This window comes from Equus quagga, unplaced genomic scaffold (genome assembly GCF_021613505.1).
Source record: "Equus quagga isolate Etosha38 unplaced genomic scaffold, UCLA_HA_Equagga_1.0 146_RagTag, whole genome shotgun sequence".
NCBI classification, from domain to species: Eukaryota; Metazoa; Chordata; class Mammalia; order Perissodactyla; family Equidae; genus Equus; species Equus quagga.
Window position 1 is genome coordinate 3,575,630 of NW_025796728.1, and position 23,760 is coordinate 3,599,389.

The 23,760-nt window shown below is 36.9% G+C and overlaps 1 protein-coding gene across 3 annotated transcripts in view; it reads left to right on the forward strand.

Annotated features, from left to right (window-relative positions):
- Positions 1-23,760, forward strand: part of CORIN (corin, serine peptidase) — a 210,588-nt gene that overhangs the window by 38,964 nt on the left and 147,864 nt on the right. For all 3 annotated transcript variants that reach the window (XM_046649906.1, XM_046649904.1, XM_046649907.1), the window contains exon 3: positions 4,340-4,540. In XM_046649906.1, coding sequence (XP_046505862.1) covers positions 4,340-4,540 — 201 coding nt within the window. The remainder of the gene's footprint in view (positions 1-4,339; positions 4,541-23,760) is intronic.

The following is a 23,760-nucleotide window of genomic DNA, read 5'->3' on the forward strand; positions in this document are numbered from 1 at the left end:
GTCTGGCTTCTACTCGCTTTCCAGCCTTTTCTCTGGCCAGTCTCCTGTGTGTTCGCCATGTTTAATTACTTGCTGCTAGGCTTTTGTGTATCTTCCCCTCTGTGTGCTGTCTAGAAAGTTCTCCATTCTCCATTACCCCACCTCCCTCTTCCCCACAAATATTTGCTCAACCTTAGAAAATCCCTAATCATCTGTTAAGATTCACATTGAAGATCATTCTCCCCTAAGTAACCTTTCCTGACTTTCTCAAATGGAATGACAGCTACTTCTCTACTTTTGTCACCAGATTGTCCTATGGATTTCATTCTCAAAGCACTTGTAGCATGGTTCCTATTTTTAGACTGCATGCCTGTCTCAACTAATCTGTAGACATGTGATGATAAGAACTGCTTGCTAAATTTTGTGATCTCAGCAGAGAGTAGATACAAAGTTGCTGGCACATAGAAAATGCAAAGTAAATGTGTTACCACATGGTTCGAGATATAAAGACAAGGAATCAATTTTAAACTCACATCATAGGAAGATAGTTTTTTTACGTGCTTATGATGATTGATTTTTTTTAACCTGTATACCTTGTCCAAAGTGAGAAGTGGATGTGGGTGTGGGTGTATGTGTCATGTCCAATTCAATTACTGGATAACTTAAATAACTCTTGTAAGCTTCAGTTTCCTTCTCTCTGAAACTCCATACAGAAGAGTTAATAATAGCCCCTGTGTTCATAGGATTTTTGGAAGGCTAACTCAGTAGATGCCTTTAGTGAGGATACTTAACAAGACTCCTGTATTAGTTTCTTATTGCTGCTGTAACAAGTGATCACAAACTTGGTAGCTTAAAGCAGCACAAATATATTACCTCAGAGTTTTGGAGGTCAGAAGTCCAAAATAGATCTCACTGGCTGAAAGTAAGGTGTTGGCAGTGCTGTATTCCTTCTGGAGACGCTAGGGGACAATCTGTTTCTTGCCTTTTCCAGCTTCTCAAGGCTTCTCGCATTTCTTGGCTTGTGGCCTCTTTCTATCTTCAAAATGAGCCCATTGAGTCTTTCTCACACTGCATGACTCTGATACACCCTCTCTCACCTCCCTCTTCTGCTTATAAGGACCCTGTTGCTACCTTGGCTCACTTGAATGATCAAAGATAATTCCCCCATCTCAAATTCCTTAATTTACTCACATTTGCAACATCCATTTTACCATGTAAGGTTTGTAAGGTGACATATTCACAGGTTCACAGTCACAGGTTCTGACTGGATGCGAACATTTTTGGGGGAGCATTATTTTGCCTACTTTGGTGTTCAACCCACTCATTGTAAGTGATCAGTAAAGCTTGGCTACTATTATTGGAATTATGGACTATTTCTCAAACATTGCTAAATCGAGCTGTGTGATAGAGCTGAAACACTTTTGAGCCATATAACCTTGATACAATGTGGCCTGCTCTTATTAACGTAGCATGAAAGAGCCACCGTTCTTTCATTCTAAAAGTGGATAAAGTGACTCACTTTTGAAAATTTCCTTAGCCATTTTGATGGCTGAGTGGCACTTATAGTAAAAGAAAATTGGTATTTATTTAAAAGTACCTTAGTAGCCCCAAGGAAGACAATTTGATTTTCATTACTATCAGTGTGTAGTAATGACTGACATTGAGAACTTACTGTATGCCAGGAACTGTTCCAAGTGTTTATGTACGTATTGACTAATTTGATCCTGATGGCCACCCCCATAAGGGAGGTACTTTTATTTTCCTTATTTTATGGATGTTGAGAGTTGCCCGAAGTTTCAGGGTTGGCAAGTACTAGAGATGGGATCTAAACTCAGGTGGTCAGGCTGCAGAACCTGCACTTTTTAAAAAATTTCTTTTTGGGGAGGAAGATTGGCCCTGAGCTAACATCTGTGCCAGTCTTCCTCTACTTTATATGTAGGATGTTGCCACAGATGGCTTGACAAGTGGTGTGTAGATCTCTGCCTGGGATCCCAACCTGCCAATCCCGGGCTACCAAAGTGAAGCACGCGAACTTAACCACTACACCATCGGGCCGGCCCCAGAACCTGCACTTTTAACTACAGCACTACAAAAATAGGAATGTGGAAAAAGATGGGGCAACACTGGAAGAATGAACACTCTACTTCAGACTAATAACTCTCAGCATTTTTATAGCTGGTCATGGTGTAGCTGGAGAGTATTTAGTCTTATTGAGTTCTAATTTTGTGCTTTTTAAAAAATGCATAGCAGATGAACAACTGTGAGTTGAGAGTTGATCAGTTTCCAGAGATGCCTGAAAACAAATTGTTTAGTGAATTCAGGCTTTTAAAGACACATCCTTTAGGTTTGTTCCCGCTCTCTGTCAATCTGTCTGTCTATCTCTCAAAAATATACTTTAGGGACTTTAGCTCCAGCAGCTATCATATATCATTTATTGTCTTTATCTCTATTCTGCCAACTTGCTTTGATATGTAGAGTTTAAGAGCAGGAAGCTGCCTTTTTTCTAGGAAATTGTTACATGAGTCAGAGTTTCCTAAGAAAGTCAGTGTTTCAAAGGACTTCTTAGAGCCAACAGATCTTATTAACACTTTCACCACCGTGCTTAGATGAAAAAGATAAAGGAAAGAGTGTTAATAAGGCTAACCATTACAAACGAAATGTTAAGAACAACTGTTAGAATGTATTATACAAGGATCCTCTTTTGAGTGAATTACTCAGGGCTATCACTGTGAGGAATTGGCATTTGCTAAAAGTCTGTTGACAGAGCCAGATGCTCACTCACAGAGTTAGCATGATAAATAAATCAACTCTCTGCTCCTTATATACTCATTCCAGCCACATTAGTGGAAATAACATGTTATATGAAAAGTCTCTTTATGCCAAAATAAAGAAAGAAGAGACCAACTAACAAATGGGTGAAAATAAAATTATATCCAATTGATTAGATTATATCTAACTGATATTAGTAAACTTTTCTGTATGAATGAAGTATGTATTATATAGTAATCAAATCTATCACATACATTTATTTTGATCTAGGATAAATTCTAAATCATTTTAAAACTCAAAACCAATGAAATGAAGTCTTTTATTTCACCTTCTGCATTTGATATTTACTCGTAATCACACAGACAGTTTGGAGAGGGTGTTACCTGTACCACATGGTCACGATTTAGCTTTTACGCTCCCCTGTTTTATTTAGAATCCTTTGGCAGATGAAACTGTTGACCTTAGCTAGAAAACAGCTGCTTTTCTATTTTGATTTGTAGTTAATATTTTCCAAGTGTCAAGCACATGTAGAGAAATTTTTTCCATAGACTGATATTAAACATTTTATTTATATTTCTTTTATTTTTAATGGTCCATGGCTGTTTGGAAATCTGAGAGCCAATTACAGCATTCACTGTAAGCACTTTTAGAAAAAAGATCTCCCTTGAGTATTTCTATAATGGATCAATATCACACTCATTTATTTTAGTGACATACTCAACTTCAGGGCTGTATTTTGGAAACAGTCAGTTGTCTATTCTGACTGAGTTAAAAATACACCATCTCTTTCGAAGTTTTTAAAAGTTTTTGCCTAAAGCTAAAGCTAGCTGATTCCCAATAATCTTAGGTTTGACTATTTTGTCAATGAATGAATACCTTGAAAGTGACCAGTTGATAATATTAGTTGAATGACTATTTCTTATTTCCTATAATTATATTTTATAGCTTCTAGTCAAACATGAAAACAATGTAGTTTCTTCTTTTAGTTTTGCTGGAATTAGAGTTTTACTTTATTTTGGTTTCTATGAAATAAGTCTAGGTAAATTTATGAGCCCTGTTATTTCTATTTTTCCGTTATGCATAGTTTACTGAAATTCACTGCAAAATGTGGAGAAATATAAGACTGAAGCTAAGCAGACACTATTGTGTCCTTTGGTGGCAGATAGAGAGATGTAGAGAGTGTATGTTATGTCCTGAGTACTGAGTAGCATAAAGTGATGGGTGAAATTGAGAAACAGAAAGCGGGGAGGAAACACTGTAAGATTCACCACATTTTATTTATTTCTGGTGAGTCTCAGGCGCGGTGGAATTGCCCTAAATTCTTTGGACACACAGAACCTAGACGGGAGACTCAGTTTCTATCAGCTCTTGAGAAAGCAATAGTTTCTTCACAGGGTTATGTGATTTGTGGTAGAGGAGACACTCTCCTGGCTGTCCTAGTGAAGTGGGTCGTCGTGCTTGCCATCATCCTTTTCTTTGTGTTTGCCTGGGTAGAATAAGACTTTGGAAAGTAGCTCTAGAGTTTTCTTAATAAGTTTTTTAAAATAAATGCTTTTAGTAGTGTTTTAAAATATATATTTTTTGTCTTTAGGAACATTAAAAAAGGCCTATTTTAAATCAAATGGGAGTGAGCCTTTGGTCACTGATGGTGAAGTCCAAGTGTCTGATGTTATTCTTACAAACACAGTTTATAACGAGAGCCCTGTGACATCCACTGCACATCCCAGCCAACACATTCCAGCCTGGACCACGGATGCTTCTTTCCCAGAGGACCACAACCACAGGAACACAAGTAAGTCTGAAGGTGCTGAATGCGAGCGTCCTTTGATGTCTGTGGAACCCAGAGGTAGATTTTTAAGTGTGGCAACCGATGCTCTTAATTCACAATCTTATTGGTCACTCAGGCAAAGCTCCACTCTGCTATCTGACCGGTCTAGCTGAGTGCCCTGTTCCTAAATATGAAATGGCGTCGGCTCAGCTGTTCAGATAGGGACGCGAGTAAGTAATGAAAATGTGTCAATGTCATTTAACATTTCTGAGGCATGAAAATTTAGGCTGCTTGCCCCAATCTAGCGGGGTTGATTTTGTGGTGGTTCACCTCTGAAAGTGTGCTTCCGTTTTGAAGTTTTAAGTTACTTATTTTGAGATGGTTAAACTAATAAGTAAGTTACTTATTCTGTCACTCGGGGTGGGAGGGCTCCCAGTTCTACAATAGAATGCCAAGTGATTTAACAGGAGCTGTCCTCCCGGGTGCTTTGGAAGTATCCATGTGTTCTTTTCTCCTTACTTCCCTCTTCTCCCTCGTTTATTTGGTGTACAATTTATTTTACGTGTTGGTGGCTGACAATAAGCACACCGTGAGGAAAGTGGCATGTGTGAAACTTTTGCACGAGGACAAATGGAACGATTTGTCAGTTATTCCAGAAAAAGAGCTGGGAGAGAGCAAGAAGACAGAAAATGTGGAGATGGGGCCAGTTAGATGGTGGCAGACAATATGCTCTGGCATGTGACTCCATCCCTCGATACTTCTCAGGTTTTTAGTCAAGTTGTTAAACTTCCAGAGTGCTGGTGGGGGTGGATTTGTGTGGAAAGTGACAAAGAGCTTCCGCTCTGATCCAGTTAGCACCGATGAAATGTGATCAGAGCAGTCACTGTAAGACCTTTCTCTGCAGTTGTCTTGATTTTTATTTTCTACTTCCTAAAACAAGCTTATGTGATTGAAATTATACAAAGTCCATCCATCCATGATCATTTTCTTATTTGTTCCTCCCTCTTTCATGAAAACCCACAAAGGGAAATTGCATCGTAGGTCTAAGACAGAGTATTTATTTTCATTCTGGGCCAGGAAGGGAAGAATTAAGCTGATTCTTAGCTATCACAGTACATGTTTGCCAGTGTCTGAAGAAAAGCAGGATTATTCTATTTCTCTAGCCCCAAAGAGACAGATTGTTTGGATTCCATTGTTTCACACAGTACCTATAGGTATTAACTGTTTCTTAAGGCTTGGTGTTCACCAGTGATTCATACGGATTCGTGTTCATTACCTGACAGTAATACTGCAAACCTGAATTACGCCAAGTAAAATTAATTTTCCTCATGAGTTTAATTTTGAGGTTCTTAATATTTTAGTCATATCTTAAGCACTTCATTATTCTTAAGGGCAATGTTTTTCATCAGAAGTGCATAAGTAATTTAAGCAAAAATTCAGTCCAGTTGATGTGGCTGCCGTTACAGCAGTTGTTATTGTCTTTTACTAAGTGGATTTGTCTCTATTTTGAAAGTTCTGTCATTTAAGATTCAAGTAGAGGTGACAAACACATACCCTGAAGAGTAAAGAAACATATGGTACTTGTTGCCCATTTTGGAAGTTTGATGGAAATCTGTTTGACTCATTTTTTCTTCCTATGGTTGGAACATTGCTTGAGAATATGAATGTAATTTGACAAGGAAAGGAAATCCAGGTGAAATTAGAATGATTAAATGGAGAAAAGTCAAAACCTTTGAATGTGTGTCATTCTATGTTGTTAATGTACTTGACAGTTAGCACTGAGCTTTACCATCTGACCACACAGATCTGCAGGAGATGGTCTATATTAACTAAAATTATTTGTTGAAGGGATTTGATAGTTGTTCATACATTTCAGTAATATTACTAGCCTGTCATTATAGAGCTTTTGGTAGTTTTCAGGGCATAATTTGAGTATTTTCTCTGCGGTCCTTATAATATACTGATGAGGTATGCAGGACAGGTAATATACACCATTTTTCAAGGTATGAAATTGAGGCTTAGAGAAATTAAGTTGACATATCCAATACCATTGGTCTAGTAATCAGTAGACATGGAATAGAGATTCAGATCTTGCGACTCCTAGATACTCTTTCAAGTATTTCACCTTCCTCATTTAATTTTATTGTTCTTTTTGCAGTAGCAGGAGCATTACTGAGCAAATTTCAAGCTCCAGGACAGTAAGGAGAGAAGTCTATTTTGTTTACTGCTGTATAGCCAGGGCTCAATAAAATATTTGTTGAATGAATAAATAAATGAACTACGGTCATTTCAAAAATTTAATGTCTCATTACTTTTGGTTGGTGATGCCTAATCATACTTCTGCACTTGATATTTGTGTAATCAATTTTACTTAAAGTATCATTGAATGTCTTGTATCTGTACCAACACCTGGCAGAGAATTTGTTTTTATCTCTCTTTTTTATTATTCTCTAGTTAAAATGTCATTTTAAATTCCTGGCATGTGTAAAAGCTATTTAAGTCCACTGCAGTCCAAAAATAAAGTGGCCAGACGTTCTGTCCTACCCAAATATCCTGGGTAGGAAACCAAAGGGAGAACTCCTGGCAAAAGGTACTGGGAAATCGCCTTCCTTTAAGACCTTTCCTCCTAGGGGTCCTTAAGATCATGCTAAAGCGTAGAATACTGCAGTTTGGAACAAATTCCTCCATATTACACTGTGTGGCAGAGCTGGGCTCTGTAAATGTGGAATAGGCTTTATGTGACATCTGTTACTTCTGGAGTTTCATTAATTGTGTTCTGAAAACTAATTGTAATATGGAAAGGGAAAAGATCCATAGTTAGCTTTCATGCTATATTTCAGCAAGGGATTTTTCTAGGTTGCATTCTGCATTTGGGTTTTTATTTTCACGTTTTCTCTTCATATATTTTATGTGTTCAAACATAAATTAAATTTTAAGGAAAGGGAAAAACTCTTTGACCAACCAAGAGCGTTTGAGTTAAAAATAATATAGCACACAATAAAATAACCTAGAAACTCTGATCAGGAATTAAAATGACAACAGAGTAGATTAATTTGCTGAAAGCTTAAAGTGTTCTGTTCTCTCATTATGCTCTTTGGTAACCAGCTCCTAAATATTCTATGTCAGATGAAAATGCATCAGACCTCACTTTTACTTAAAAAACCCCCACTTTTTGAGATATAATCTACATACCATAAAATTCACCCTCTAATATGTACAATTCAGTATTTTTAATATATATTCACAGAGTTGTGTAACCATTACCACTAACTAATTTTAGAACATTTTCATCCCTGCAAAAAGAAATGTTGTATCCATTATTCCTCATTTCCTCTTTTCCTCAGCCTGTGTCGAAAACTAATGTATTTTCTGTCTTTGTGGATTTGTCTGTTCTGAACACTTCATATAAAGGACATCAAACAATGAATATACGGCTTCTGTGACTGGCTTCTCATATCTTTCTGGGATATGGGCACAGCCCTGGCCTTCTAGATCCCAATGGAATATGTCAGAGCCTATCAAAGGCCCCTTTGAACATCTCATTCTCCAGTTTTTCCTTTTAAGTGTTTTGGTCAGCCTCTCATTTCCAACAGGTACTCTTGCCTCAGGTAGCTGTGATGTTAAACAATTGCCACAGGTTGTTTTTGACAAGTGTCCTGGAATAGAACTGTTTGCATAGAGAAAGTGCTGAGTCAAGTCAAATGAAGACAAACTGTGAGAATGGATCCCTTCCAGGGGCTTCCAGATAGGTTGAATGGTGACAATTCTCTGGGGATGCCTTTTGGGGGAGCTTCAAACCGTTTCTTCCCCCTCTATCATCTCCTAGGTGTCTAGTTTTCATAGCTACCATGGTTGCAAGGCCATTGGTTTTCAGGGCCACAACAGAAGTAGGGAGAGGGTGTTAGGAAGAGGACAAGTTAAAATGCTGCAAAGGCATGGTTCTCATTGTGATTCAGTCATTTTTCTTGAATAAATGTTCCTCTAATTGATGCAAGCCTTTGGTTAAATTCCTAAGTTCTGAAAAATTTGATTTTGATAATTTTTTCCCAGTGTTTTTACTACTTTTATGGAGGAACATATTTTTGGAGGATCTTACTGTGCCATTTGGAAGTGCTTCCTACCTCTCAATCACTTGTACCTTCCTTATTTACTCTAATGTTTCTTTTTCATTTCCTCCAACATTGGGAGTTGATTTTTCTTCCTTTTATAATACATAAATATTATTATATTGTATATATTATTTTAAAATAGAAGTCTTCTTTTTTTTTCATAAATCACTTTATCCTTTCTCCTTCCTTTTGCATCATATTACCCTATTCCTGTCCACAGTTAACCCATGTTAACAACCTAGAGCGTATAATTTTATAGCTTTCTTCATGCCATACAATCATATATAAACATGTATTCACACAGAATAACATACATATAGAGATATTTTTGTCATTGTTTGTTTTTCAAAAAATGGAATCATGTTTATTACATATATTTTTCAACATAATGTTTTTCTCCTTCATGAATACTTCATGTAAATATCTCTAATTCATTGTTACAATGACTGAATAATATTCCATGTTGTCATTATACCATCATTTATTTTAGCCATTCTCCTAATAATGGGCATTCACCTTAGATTTCATTTTTTTCCTCAGTGAACTATACAGAGTCTCTCTTCTGAAGGTAAAATGACTTGGATCATGATAGTGAAGCTGTCTAAAAAGCAGTGATTTCTTAGCACTGATAACTCTGTACCAAAATGCCCTAAACGCATACTTAAAATTTGCTGAGTGTAGAAAGCTAATACACCAGTCCGAAACCCTAAGGTTCTTCTTTCTTCATAGCTTTGTGTTTTTAACATGGTATTTCTATTAGTTTGAAAGTGAACTCTGCATCCCACAACTAGAAGGACCTGCAACTAAGATATACAACTGTGTACGGGGTGGGGGTGGGGTTGGGGAAATAAAGCAGAAAAAAAAAAAGATTGGCAGCAGTGGTTAGCCCAGGTGCCAATCTTAAAAAAAAAAAAAAGAAAGTGAACTCTGCAAGAACATGAAGCTAAGAGGATCAGAGCAAGTCTTGTAGTTTTACCTGGATTACTATTCATCAGGAAACTATCCAAGGGGGTATTTTGGAAGAGGGGTCTAATTAGACATCTGAAATCAGGTAAAGGCTCTTCTCCTTTTTTCTTGACATTTTTTAATCCTGTTGGGAATGGAACCCTGGATGTCTTCATTATATTCTTCAAAAGTCATTTCTACTGCCCTCAGGGTCGTGTACCCACTTCTGTAGATTATTGACTATAGATTATTATGTGTTTTGGAGTGGGAGTCTGTCTTTCTATGTGAAAGTGTGGATGGGCAAATGGCTTACACATGCATGAGAGTTGTATCCTTGTCATTCCTATTGTGCTATTAGACAGTATTTCTCCATGTGCAGTCTGAGGGGCCTCAGATGTGTTCTGGGGAATCCAAGAATTCTCTATAAGAATTTCTTAGGGGCTGGCCCAGTGGTGCAGTGGTTAAGTTTGCACGTTCTGCTTCTCTGCGGCCCGGGGTTCACTGGTTCAGATCCCGGGTGTGGACATGGCACCGCTTAGCAAAAGCCATGCTGTGGTAGGTGTCCCACGTATTAAGTAGAGGAAGATGGGCACAGGTGTTAGCTCAGGGCCAGTCTTCCTCAGCAAAAAGAGGAGGATTGGCAGTAGTTAGCTCAGGGCTAATCTTCCTCAAAAAAAAAAAAAAAGAATTTATTAAACGTATGCTTTCATTTCAATGATAATAATAAATAATTAATAACCTGGATAACCATCTTACAACAAGCACTGATTTGCAATTTTGGTGCCCGTGTTTGAATTTCTATTTGTGATTATGTTACTGCTAAGCTATATTGCTTAGACTGTTAAAAAATGATTAAAGAAGACGATTTAGGTGATACAAGTAAACTTTAACACTTCATGACATGGGCAGTCTCCTTTTGAAGACCTGCAAAGTGGGGCAGCAGGCAGAAGCTTTTATAGGATAAAGAATAAAGAACAGAAAGAGAAAAATGGAAAATATCTGATTGACTGGGATCACATAGTCAGCCTTGTTTGGAGTGAGAAGGAACAAGAAAATATGTATAGAGCCTAGAGTTGGCTTGGCATTTGGGAATTGGTGGACTGGATATTTGCCCTGCATTTCTGGTCAATCGGAGCATTTACAGCAACATGCACATTATCTAAGATTCAGTTTACTGACATGACATCTTAGGAAGGAGCAGGTCCATCTTGGGCCTAGAGTTATTTCAGCAGGCATTTGCCAGCCATCAAGAAAGGAACAGAGGCCGACTTGATAGATATTCTTCTCAATCCCAGAACAAAGTATGTACTGGCATATTGTACAAAGGATGTCTCTGTGGCAGTTCAAATAGAGAAAAATGGTGACTGACACACTCAGCTGGACACATGGTAATAATATAAGCTTCCCAGATGCAGAAGAACTTGTACCTCATGGTGTTTTATCAGAACAATGTCAATATTAATTCATTAATATAATTAATTTAAATTTTATTAGCTTTGTAGTTTTGTTTGTATTTAATTTATACATATTAATTTTATAGTCATGTTAAATCTATAGACACAAGGGGATTTATATCTGATTTTATGGATCCCTCCATAACTTTCTTCCTGTGAAAAAACCTGTACAATTCTTCAGCTTGTGAAATACTGCATTAGGGTACGTGAGTTCTAGCCATTTGTGTCACATCCACAGAAAATGCAGCAATGCTCTGTACAGAGCTCCTTAACTTTTTTTGTGCCAAGGATTCCTTTGGCAATCTGATGAAGCCTGTAGATGCTTTCTCAGAAGAAGGTTTTGGTGCTTAACATAAATTAATCAGAATTGCAAAAGAAAGCAATTATATTAAAATCGGATCAAAATATTAGAAATATAAATTCATGAGGTAGTAATACATGTACTATTTATTACATTAAATAATGATATCTAGCACTAGGTCAGTAACTGTAATTTTATAACAGAGATGAGCATAAATAATATTTTGAAATGTCTACAATAACTCTATGTTTATATGAAAATAGCTATGATTTCTAATTTTTTTCTACATTTGTTGCCTATATTGATAATTTAATTATGCTAAATTTCAGTTGGAGGTTAATGGAAATAGAGATGCAATTTTTCTCTCATTCAAGTTCATAGACAGCCTAAATTCTGTGTATGGGCTCACGGGTCTTTGGATTATGATTAAGAACACCTACTCTAGAGGAAAAGAATATTTTGGGGGGAGAGTCTGAGGCCTGCCTAAGCCTCATTAGGAATTTGCCACTCCAAAATTTACTGTAGTCATGTCCCTGGACACCACCCCTTATATGCTCTGCTGGACACCAGTGAGGGACTCCAACGTGCAAGTCCAGTCGGTTGCCTTCTCCTATATGTTAAATCATATTCTTCAGGCTTAAAGAACAGTTATGAGATTCAGACATGGGCTTCTGGCTAACATCAGCATCTAAGCAAGAACAAGAGAAGCATTTAAGTAATTGTTGCATGCTTGTCTGGTTAGCATGGTGGCATTCTAGTAAAGACCTGCACAATTCTTGGGAGAGAGGGAAAGGAAACTTGAAGGTTGGAATGGACTCTCTTTCTCTTTTCTCCCACTCTCCTTTCCTTCCTCCTCATTCTATCTTTAGATGACTCTGTCCCTGGGATGTATTGGGTTCCTCTCAGAGAGAGCAGACTCAATCATTTGCAGAGCTGGGTTTTTGAAAGGGATAATGGAACAGTGCCTATTTCACTTTTCTTTGGCTACCGTCCCATTCCTCCCTTCTCAGAGATTTCTGGGTATGACTTCCTGACCCTCTCTCTGAAATGAATCCTGCCACAGCCCACAGGCGACGTGTGCTCCCAAAGGTAATGTGCCCATAACACAGTAATAGAGCAAATACAGTCAGAGATAAATCATCATGCCAACAAGGCTCATGGCTCAAAATTTTCCTCTCTAGATTCATTATCATAGTTTCCTTTTCAGGAAGAACAGCCCAGTACTACTGATCCATGTGGAGGAAAAAACAGTAGCATGCTGATAACAGCATTGCAGAAACAGTGCTGATCAAATTCAAGGACAAAAATGATCTTTTGAAAGCCAGAGTCTCAGATAAAAGTTAAAAAAAAAAACCCAAACTGTTACTTACTTTACTCTCTGGTTCTGAAAGAAAATTGGCACTGTATATACTCTTTTGCCTGAATCATTCAATTTGCTGTCTGTCTCAGGTTTTTGGTCTTTGTACAATTTTATGTTGAGAGCAAAAATCCCACCAGTGGGATCTGTTTGCTGTTACTTGTGCCTTTGGAGAATATGCCTTTTCCCTTACTTGTAGTTGAAATGAGTATGCTAATGAGTTTTCCAAGCCAAAAGCTTTGCATCAATTCACGTTTAATGCAAACCATTCCTTGTCCCTTAGTGTTAACATATTTTATTTTTTCATTTTGCTGCTCTGCATCACTAACCTAATATTCACGTGTGGTGTTTGAATTGATGAGACTTACGTACTTGTTTATAACTATGTTAATTAGTGTAAATTCATTCTGATGAATGAAGTCATCATTCTGATGCCTATGTAATCTTCCAAGCTTTATGAGACATCTCAGTCCCTGAGAGTCTAGATTCCTATTCTGGGAAGCACCATTCGTTCATCAGCAGCTATTTATTGGGTGCCAAGCTCTGGCCTTTGGCTATGACCAGTATAAAGATGGATCAGATAGAAATCCTGTTCCCCAAGTAGCCCATTGTCTAGTAACTGCCTTAAGACATGAGCATATTATTTACAGCTTAAGAAATTCTATAAGAGAGGTTCAGAGATGGAAGAAAACAAGATCCATTTCAATTCTTATTTCTTTAAAAGACAAGACTGCTAATTCATACCATTTTAATGCTATAATAAATACATCATTTTTCCAAACATTGTAAAGTTTTATTTACAATTATAAAAGTAAATTCTAGTTTAAAGGTCTGTCCTGGAGTTTCCATTTTTAATCAGATTATACTGTTTTATTCTTAAATTTAAAAACTTATTTATAGTATAATTGTCTTAGATAAATTGAACAGTGCCTTTGGGTTTCAATTTTATCTATAGAATATGGGAGGGCCAATTTTGCTTTTATAGATATTAACAAGAATTTTACCACTTCAAGAAGTGCGAAGACTAGAATTCTACAATTCTCTCCTTGGAATTACTTTCTAATTCTTCCATTGTTCATTAAGTAATCAAGCTCAGAGAGTTTGTTTCTGCTTTTGTTATATGTTTGTAAATATGCACTGGACAAAGGCCTTTAGGATATGCATTTCAGGAGACTGATTTGTGATGACCTGATGGCTGTTAAGCCACAGTGACTATGCTATCATATTATGTGTCCTTTAAAGTCAAAAAAATTTAAAAATAAATAATATGGGAGGGTTGCCATGGGGAAGAAATGAAGACCTTAAATCAAAAGTCTTTGCTTGTTCTAGAGGTTGAGGATTGGCCAGGTGGCCACATTACAGCTAATCATGAGAGTCAGTGATGAGGTAACGTGTAGGAACACACCAAGTACTGTCCATGTTCACATAGGGACCCGTCACCTTTCCTTCTTTCCTGTTTCTCCCTTTTGGAATGGGAATGTCTATCCTATGCCTGTCTTACCATTGTATTTTGGAATCACATAATTTGTCTAGTTCATAGGTTCACAGCTGGAGAGGAATTTTGCCCTCAGGGAGAATCATACCTTGTGTCTTACCCATATCTAATTTAGATAATATTTAGATGAGACTTTGGACTTTAGAGTTGATGCTGGAATGACTTAAGACTTTTGGGGTGTTGTGATAGAATGGATATATTCTGCATGTGAGAAGGACATGAATTTTGGGGGACGAGGGGTAGAATGTTAAGTGGTTAAGTTCTCGAGTTCTGTTTTGGTGGCCTGGGGCTCACCGGTTTGGATCCTGGGTGTGGAGCTACACAGTTTCAGCCTAAGTTCTTGAAGAATTCTTCTATTAAGCTTACTGACATGAACAGTTCTATCTTGATGTCCATCATTCTGATGTCATAATGAAGTATGGTTGCCCTTTGCATATGCAGACTCATTTATTCCTTCATTTCAGGAAAATCTTTTTTCTTTATAGCATCTTTCAGAACTTTTCTACTTTTGGGTTCTCAGTTCAGAAGCATGTATTTTGTTGACTTGTTCTCTTCCTTATAATATGTGCATCTTTTTTTTCTAAAGATTGGCACCTGAGCTAACAACAGGGGCCAATCTTCTTTTTTTTTTTTTTTCTGCTTTATCTCCCCAAATCCCCCCGGCACATAGTTGTATATCTTAGTTGCAGGTCCTTCTAGTTGTGGCATATGGGATACCACCTCAACGTGGCCTGACGAGCAGTGCCATGTCCGCGCCCAGGATCTGAACCAGCGAAACGCGGGCCGCTGCAGCCGAGCGCGCAAACTTAACCACTTGGCCACGGGGCCGGCCTCCCATATGTGCATCTTTTTAAACGTGCTCATAATGGTTATCCTAAGCCTCTTCAATTCTTAATTTATTTTTAAATACTTTTAGTGTTAAGTTAATATTTTTAGTGGTATAATCTTAATTTTCTTTTAGTACATTTTTTTCTTTTGTCTTTGAGTTCTTGTTTTTTAAACTCATTTTTTTTCTTATGATATGGGATTTATAAAGATTTTGTTTTTTTCTGTTTCTGGGCTGTATTTTCTTTCTTATGGGTTTTTAATCAGTCTTTTATTCTTCTTCACCCTCTGTCTCTTAATCCATCATATGATGGGTAAAGGTGCAACCATTGAAAATAATGCTGTGGAAGAATACTTACTGATATGTAGAAATATTAGTGAGTGAATAAGCAGGCTACTAAATAATATGTACACTGTATATGTACAATGAATTGTAATGCTAAATATATTCATGTTATGTTAAGTAATATACAGTGTATCTTTTGGAAGAAAAAAAGACCAACAAAATAATGAATCAAATTTATTGTGTGCCAAGTATTGCGCTATATACCTTAGATGAAAACTCTATTAAGTAGATACTATTAATATCCCCATGTTACAGTAAAAAAAATGATGTTCAGAGAGTTTAAGTATGATCGATGAAGTTAGTGAGTAAGGAATCTGGAAGTTGTGTCGAGGTCATTTGACTTCAATAATAACATATATCCAAATGCTTACAATGATCACCTCTGAGTCATAGTCCTATAGGTAACTTTTATATTTTTCTTTGCGTATTCTGTATTTCCCACATCTTTTATCTTTCACAAGTACTTTGTATGGTTTTGTAATAAAATAAATATTAAAAATTCTAAACAATAAAATGTACAGATTTAATAATGATGCCACCATTGTAATTGTTTTTAAAAAAATTCCCGCTTCTGCTTACCTCATTTTACTGCTAAATTACATAGATAATTTTGCACATTTTATGGTAGTAGGGACTTAATTCAAATCTACATAGGATATGGAAATATAGACAACAAATATATGGTTTAAAGTTCTGAAATTAGAATAATTCAATAATATGATTTAATTTAACATATATCATATTCTCTGTTTCTTTGTGCATCCAAGGTATAGTGTTTTCTTTTTTTTAAAACTTCAAAATTTGAGGGATGCTTTATAAGTCTTTGTTTTTGAGCAAGCAAGGCAGTAAGCCCTAGGTTTAAAGAGATAAATAAGTAGCCAGTGCAACTCAACTTTCAAAATTTTGAGGCAATTTAAAGAAGCCTTTATTTATTAATTTTTTTTTTTGAGGAAGATTAGCACTGAGCTAACTATTGCCAATCCTCCTCTTTTTGCTGAGAAAGACTGGCCCTGAGCTAACATCCATGTCCATCTTCCTCTACTTTATATGTGGGACACCTGCCACAGCATGGCTTTTGCCAAGCGGTGCCATGTTTGCACCCAGGATCCGAACCGGCGAACCCTGGGCCGCTGAGAAGCAGAACATGTGAACTTAACTGCTGTGCCACCAGGCCGGCCCCTAAAGAAGCCTTTAAACAGAGGTGGCTCTTGCACTATTTTTCAATATTATGAAAGATTTCAAGTACACATAATATAATAATCACTGTTACTTCTTGAGTCTGTTTCTTCCTTCTGGGTTAAATTCTCTCCTGAATTAAATATTACCTGGGAGTTCCTTCAGCAGAAACTATTTCAATTTTTGTTTTTCTAAAAATATGTTTATTTTACCCTCAATATGGCATGATTGTTTATCTAGGTATAGAATTATAGGTTGATAGGTTTTTTCTCTTAATTTAAAAATTTTATTTCACATTTTTCTGGACTCTTGTGTTGCTGTATTAGAAACTTTAATGCCAATTTAATTTTTATTCCCTTGTAGGCAACTGGCACTTTGTCTTTGGATGCTTTAAGCTTTTTATTTTTTGCCTTTGCTGGTTTCACTATAATGCATATATAATGAATATGGATTTCTTTTTGTATCTCTTATCTAGAAGATGTGCTTTTTGAATCTGAGGATTGAGGTCTTTCTTTCTTTTCTTTTTTTTTTGAGGAAGATTAGCCCTGAGCTAACATCTGTGCCCATCTTCCTCCATTTTCTATGTGGGACACCTACCACAGCATGGCTTGCCAAGCTGTGCCATGTCCGTAACCAGGATCCGAACTGGCGAACCCCAGGCCGCTGAAGTGTAAAGTGCAAACTTAGCCGCTGTGCCACCAGGCTGGCCCCAAGGTCTTTCTTCAATTTTGGAAAGTTCTCAGCTATTAACCCTGTGAATATAACCTCCCTTCTGAGCTCCCTATTCTCTCTTTTTGGGACTCTAATTACTCTTAGGTTGAACATTCTCATCCATCCTCTGTAAATCTCTGTGCTGAATTCTGATGTGTTTTCTCAGATTTGTCTTTTAATTCCCTAATTCTCTTTTCAGCAGATTCTAATCTTCTGTTTTAATCTAGTCACAGAGTTTTAAATTTCAGTGCTGATGTATGTTTTTCATTTCTAGAGGGTCTATTTGATTTCTTTTCGAGTCTTCCAGTTCTTTATTTATTGTGTGCCATACTTTTCAAAAGATTTTAATTACTATATTTTTGTCTTTAGTTGTTTCATTCATAATTGTTTGATAGCCCCTGTCAGATTGTCAGTTGTCTGAAGTTCTCAGACTTCTAACACTGCTGCTGGTTATGACTAATGACTTCTTATTCTTTCTCCTATTGGATTGGTTTCCTGTTTCTTTTATGACTTTGGATTTTAAACTTCCTTGGAATCAGCACACGTCCGTCACTCTAGGACAATTTTGTGTTTGATTTGACTAAGCACTCCAAGGTGTCACTGTCCCAGGACCAATTTTTATGTTAATTTTTGGCTTGTGGGGAGGTTCCTGGATCACGCATATAGTTGTAAATTCAAACCCTGGGGAGGTCAGGGCTGTGGTAAGAAGCACCCGAAGAAAGCTTTTTGTTTGAAACTAGAGTCTAGGCAGAGTCAGACAAGCTTCCTCATCATACGCCTGAGCTACCCGGGTCCTTGTTTTTTGTGAGGGTCTCAGTTCCTCTTTGTACTTCCTGTGGATTCAAGGCCTTATCTCTTTATTGAGACTGACAACTTCCTCCAAGACAGGCCCATAGCCACATCAGCTCATGGGATATCCGTCCATGTGATGTTCACTCCTGTGACGTCATCTCATGTACTCACTCCTTGCTCTTGTTTTCCGTTTACTGATGCTTTTCTGGAATCTTGAGATTTTCTTTTCTTTATGGAGAGTTCAGCTATTTACACAAAAGAAGTTTTATTTTACAAAATATTTCTGGATGTTTATGATGGGTGGGCTTTCAGTTAATTTAGTCCACAATATTTCAGAATCCTTTCTTTTAAAACATCTTTTTACATAGAAGTTTTTAACCACACACAAAAGTAGAGTGAATAGTACAATGAATGCCCACAGGCCCTCACCCTGCTTATCAACATTTTATAAATTTTCTCAGGATCTTTTTTAAAGCATTTTTTTTCTAGTGCCTCTTGCAGTAAGTTTAAACTTGCTCCCATAATTGAATTGGGATGTCCTCTGTATTGTTTGCACAGAGGAATTTTTATATTAGTTAGTTTTTTATTAAAATACTCTATTTCATAGTTTTAAGAAATCACCTGGAGAAAGTAAAGGCTTTATAGAGAAATAGGTTAAACCTATATTAATATCTAACTCATCATTATTAAGATTCATATTCCAAAATTTTCCAATTATAGGAAAAATTATAATGTCCCTGGAAACAAAATTGACTTGACACTCCCATCTTGGATTTTTTGTGTTGACTATTCCATGCATTCCACTGCACCCTTCACATCTTCATCTCTCTAGGTTAGCACTCTACTTACCCATTTGAATCTGGGCAGTCTCACTAATTTTGACTCCGCTTCTTTGTGATTCCAACTCCATACATTCATTTCTATGTTTAAAATTCCCAAGTTTCTCTTTTTTGGCTTTATTATCCGAGACTTCCATAACATCTCTTGGGCAACAGATTCATCGTCCTCATCCTAATGTGAAAAAGGCAGGGGTAGAAGGGTTTCAGAAGTTTTCAAGGCCAGGTTTCACACAGAGTCCTTTTTTTTTTTTTGTCATCTGAGAAGTGAATGGACGTTATCTACAATAGTTGGTAGCAAGTTGGAGAAAAATATGCCAAGATTTCCTGTTCATATCTTCCTGATAAAGAAAAAACACTTTTCTTAGTGCCCAACAAATACCTTCGATTACAATTTGGTCCAATTCCTCTAATCTGTCCTTAGTAGACATGTAGTATAGCCATTAATATTTTCTTGAGAAACTCCCTATGTATCAAAAACTCAAGCTGACTGACTCACAGCGGACTGGCCTTACTGTGGACACTCTAATTTAGAAGCAGGTATCAGGCAGCAAACATTTCAGCACAATAGTGGAACACTGGACTATGTTTTCTTTCCCGACTAAACTTGGGAGAGAAGTGGCTGCGTACAAGGACAGGTCAGGGACTCCTCATCAGTCCCAACTGTGAGCAGTTTCCCTGGAGAAATGTGACTCTCCAAGCTGGGGTTGAAATGCAGTGTGCAGACACATCTGGTTTCCCAGGGAGACACACGACTTTTATGTAATGTTTGAATGGGCAGACAAAGCCGGGGATTCCTGTGTGTTTGGTTCTCTCTGCCCCGGTACGTTAAAGTCATATAAAAAGACAGAAGTCCTCTGACTGAATTGGAGGCCCCAACAGCTCTTACACTGGTCATCTTTAGTTGTTACCTAATGTTATGGAGCAATGCTGGGACTGCTGCTCAAATATCCCGATGTGGAGAGTTATAGAGGTTCCTGGAGGGAGATCTCCTTCTCTAATCATCGGCCGGCTTCATAAGCACGCCAACCTGTGTGGTTGCAGGGAGCCCTGAGCATAGAAGGACTCCACACTTTGTTTAATGCTCTGTTGTCGCCTTGTTGAAGTTATTAATAATAATATAAATAAATATGTGTTATGAATAACATAATATAATTAAATAAAATAATATAAATATACTTTTTTAACAAGGGCCCCACATCTTTTATTTTACCTTGGGTGCGCCAAATTTTGTAGCCCGTTCTGCTCCTGGGTTTTGCTGTGATTGGACCACCTTCAGTCTCTGTCTGCCCTTGAACTAAGCACAGTGCCAGGCAATGCCGTGAGCTGCTTGTCGTGGGCCCGTCAGGACCATACCTGGAGCGGGGGGTAGGGAAAGCCTCCCAAACTTCATGGCTGCTCTTTAGTGAGGGGTCTGGGGAGTTGATGCTGAGGATACATCCAGCGAGAATTATTCCATGCCCCCTCCTTTTTTTGGTTGAGTGGTTGCTCATGTTTTGTTTTGCTTTCTAATCTGACATTGCCTTGTAATAAGATAAAAGTCATATTTACTAAAAAGAAAGAAATAGTATTCATATGCATTCCAAAAAATTATACTAGAAACTTATTTTAATATTTCCTTTTGAGTGTGTAGAACATGCCTTCCTGTACAGTCTTCCTCCCTGTAATACCTTCCTTTGTAAATTCAGAGAGTAAAAAGGTAAATATCAGCTCAGCTTGAGGCTGACTTAGAACAGATTTTAAATTCAGAATCTCATTTAAGGAAGGTTATCTGAACGAGCACTTTGCAACAGGAAACACATTACCTGGCTGGAATAATCCAGACCTTAGTATGCAGGTCTGCTCTGTCATTTCTTCTTCCACTACTTAAATCTTGACTATTATTAACCTAAAATGGGATTCCCAATAAAACTACACAGAGCTGGGAAGTCCGCTGAAATCTCATTGCCTTTGTGAGCAGCAAAGTTTAAAACTAACTGCAAGTGAGATATTGATTTTACGATAAATCCTACCCTCAATGAACATGATGTGCCACTAAGTAATTTCTTAAACTCTCATCATTATACAATGTATCTTCACCATTGTAGGCATGAAAAAACAAGTAATTTTCATATGTATTAAAGTACATTTTGGCTAAATAAACAAAATGTGATCTAATTTCAGTTTCTTATTTTTTAATTCTACAGCACCAAGCCCAGTGCCTTTATTTAATACGGACTTAATAAATATTTCTCAATGAATAACGAATGTTTTTAAACATTTAGTGACTGTTTTAAAAAAAGATATAACATCCAGCATTGTTTTATTTTACAAGTAAGCAAAACTAACTAATAAAACTTTTAATTTTGATCCTATATATATATATATATTAATAGTTATTTCCTCTACAAATGGATTCATCATGGAATTTAAAGGAGAAAGGCAGAATGAAAATTTACCATCTCTGCCTCAGTTTTGCTACCTACATAACATGGATACAAACATCTCTTCTGTCTAGTTCACAGAGTTTTTGAGAGTCACAAATGAAATAATAATAGTAGCAAAAACTTTTATAGCTTATTGTATGTGCTCATGATAGGCATTGTGTAGACATCATTTAATGCTGACAATAACCCCGTAACACAGATATTATTATCCCCATTTTACAGATGACAAAACTGATAAACAGAGAAGTTCAGTAATTTACCAAAAGCCACATAAATATAGAATAATACAGGCAGGATTTGAATCAGACTGTGGAACCACCATACTATGTACGGGAAAAGTTTTTACAAACTTGAAAGCACCATCTAAATGTGAATTATTGTTCTTACTCAATCATTCATAATTCTAAAGTAGATGATTATATGGGAACAAGATGTAGTTCTTCTAAAATTGATGAAAAATGACAGATGAAGATGTGACAGCTGAAATGCTACAGCTTACTTAGTACTATGGAATGTGAATAATTAATTTACAATAAAATAATTACCCTTCACTGGGTTAGAGTCTTGCCACAGTAGATATTTTTTGAATGAATGAATTGCATTAGCTTATGAAGATTTAGCTACTATTTAAACATCTTAGAAACAAGTAGTATGGATGTGTGTATGAATAAGGATAGGAGAGAATGACCTAGTTGTATATAAGTGCGTGTAGGATGTGAAAGCTTGAAGCTTGACAAGAGACTTTACCAAGAGACTTGACGTTGCATTAACATGTTAAGTCTGGAAAATATGTCATTAATATACAAGATATTAAACCCCAAACCTCACGTTTTTCCTTGTAAGAGTAGCTAGCTCTCACTTAACTCTGATAGTTTACACAGCATTGCACTAGGCAGTTAAGTATGCATTTTTTGCATAAATTAGCAAGATATTGGCTTACCTTGACTATGTCTATAAAGACTTTTTACAAATGTCACAATTGACTCCTTAAGAAAATGCGCCTGACTTTTGTCTCCTTAATTTTCTCTTATGAGAAGTAAAATAGTTAAGTTCAACGTTTGGGTTCAGACATGTTTACAGAGTTAGTTAGGAAGCCAGGATCTTCATAGAGAGGCCCTTTCATTAGCTTCCTGTTCCTTCTTATCTAATTGTAACCCTCTTGCGGATCTTCCTAAGTACACAATAACCTTTCAAATTGATTTGTTCCAGAAATCATTCTGGCAAAATGTTGCTTTTCCTGTGAGTTATCTAGAATAGAGACCAGCCTCCATTATTCCACGCTGCTGCTGTAGTGCTGACCCGGGTTGACTTTGTGGTACAGCCAGAAATAGACACTAAGCATTCCCAATCCACTTGGTCCCTCCGTGAAGAAGGGTAAACGATTTTTAATAGAAGATTCATTATTTTCTTTGAGCAGGCTTAGTTTTTACCATCTCAGAGAAGCAGCTCATTGCTAGGATCCCTCGAGGTTCATCAAATCATTACCATGAATGAAGTAAATTTACAGTGTGTGAAGTGGTATAGTATTTTTGACAGAATGATACAGTGGAAAAGAGTAGGCTATGGGATCAGAAAGACCTGGTTTCAATTTCAACTCTACCATTTAACATCGTATGACCTTGAATACTTTCACACCCTCATTGAATCTGTCTCATCATCTGTAAAATGGGAGTAAAAACAGCTTTTTCATAGGATTGCAGGAGGGTTAAATAAAGTGCTGTATAAAAAGTACCTAGCAAACATCTAATCTGGAAGTTACTTAAGGATCTTTTATCTTCTCCCATATCTTTGAATTGTTTTATTTCACTATAAAACAATAAATGGAAATGAAATTTAAAATATCTTTCATATTAAGAGACAACTTAACTAGATACTAATGGTTTATTTAGGCTTTTATTACAAAGCAAACTTATCTCCTTCTGTCTTTCCTTGTACTGTATATTTTTCTTGCTGAAGCTACCAACGCTGTTGGAACATCAGTTGATCATCAGCAGTATGAAGGCATTAAGTTCTTTACCTCTGTTGACAAATTTGATCCTCACAACCCTATGATTAACATTATTACTGTTTTGACTTTACAGATTAGGAGGTTTTAAGAGAATAAGTCATTGCTTCAAGGTCACACAGCCTTGTGGGCCTGGAGTTGGGACCCCGGCTCGGTGGAACCTCCTGGCTTCTGTTGCTCAGTCTTGGAGTAGCTGGCTTCGACTTTGAAAATTTACAATGTCCTACTCTTGCCAGCTACAGCTATCATTTTTACCTCCATTCTCCTCAGAGCTGCTCATCTATTCCTTTTTCTCCAGCCTTTATAACTTGTAAGCACATCCACCTTTTTTCTCTACTATGGTGAGGTCTCATGCTAAAAGCAATTGAGCATGCTTAATGATAGCAGAAGGTATAACTATTAGAGGAGAACACTTCCTCTTTTTTTACATTTAGTTCTGCACTGTAGTCCAGAGGGGAGTTCAAGA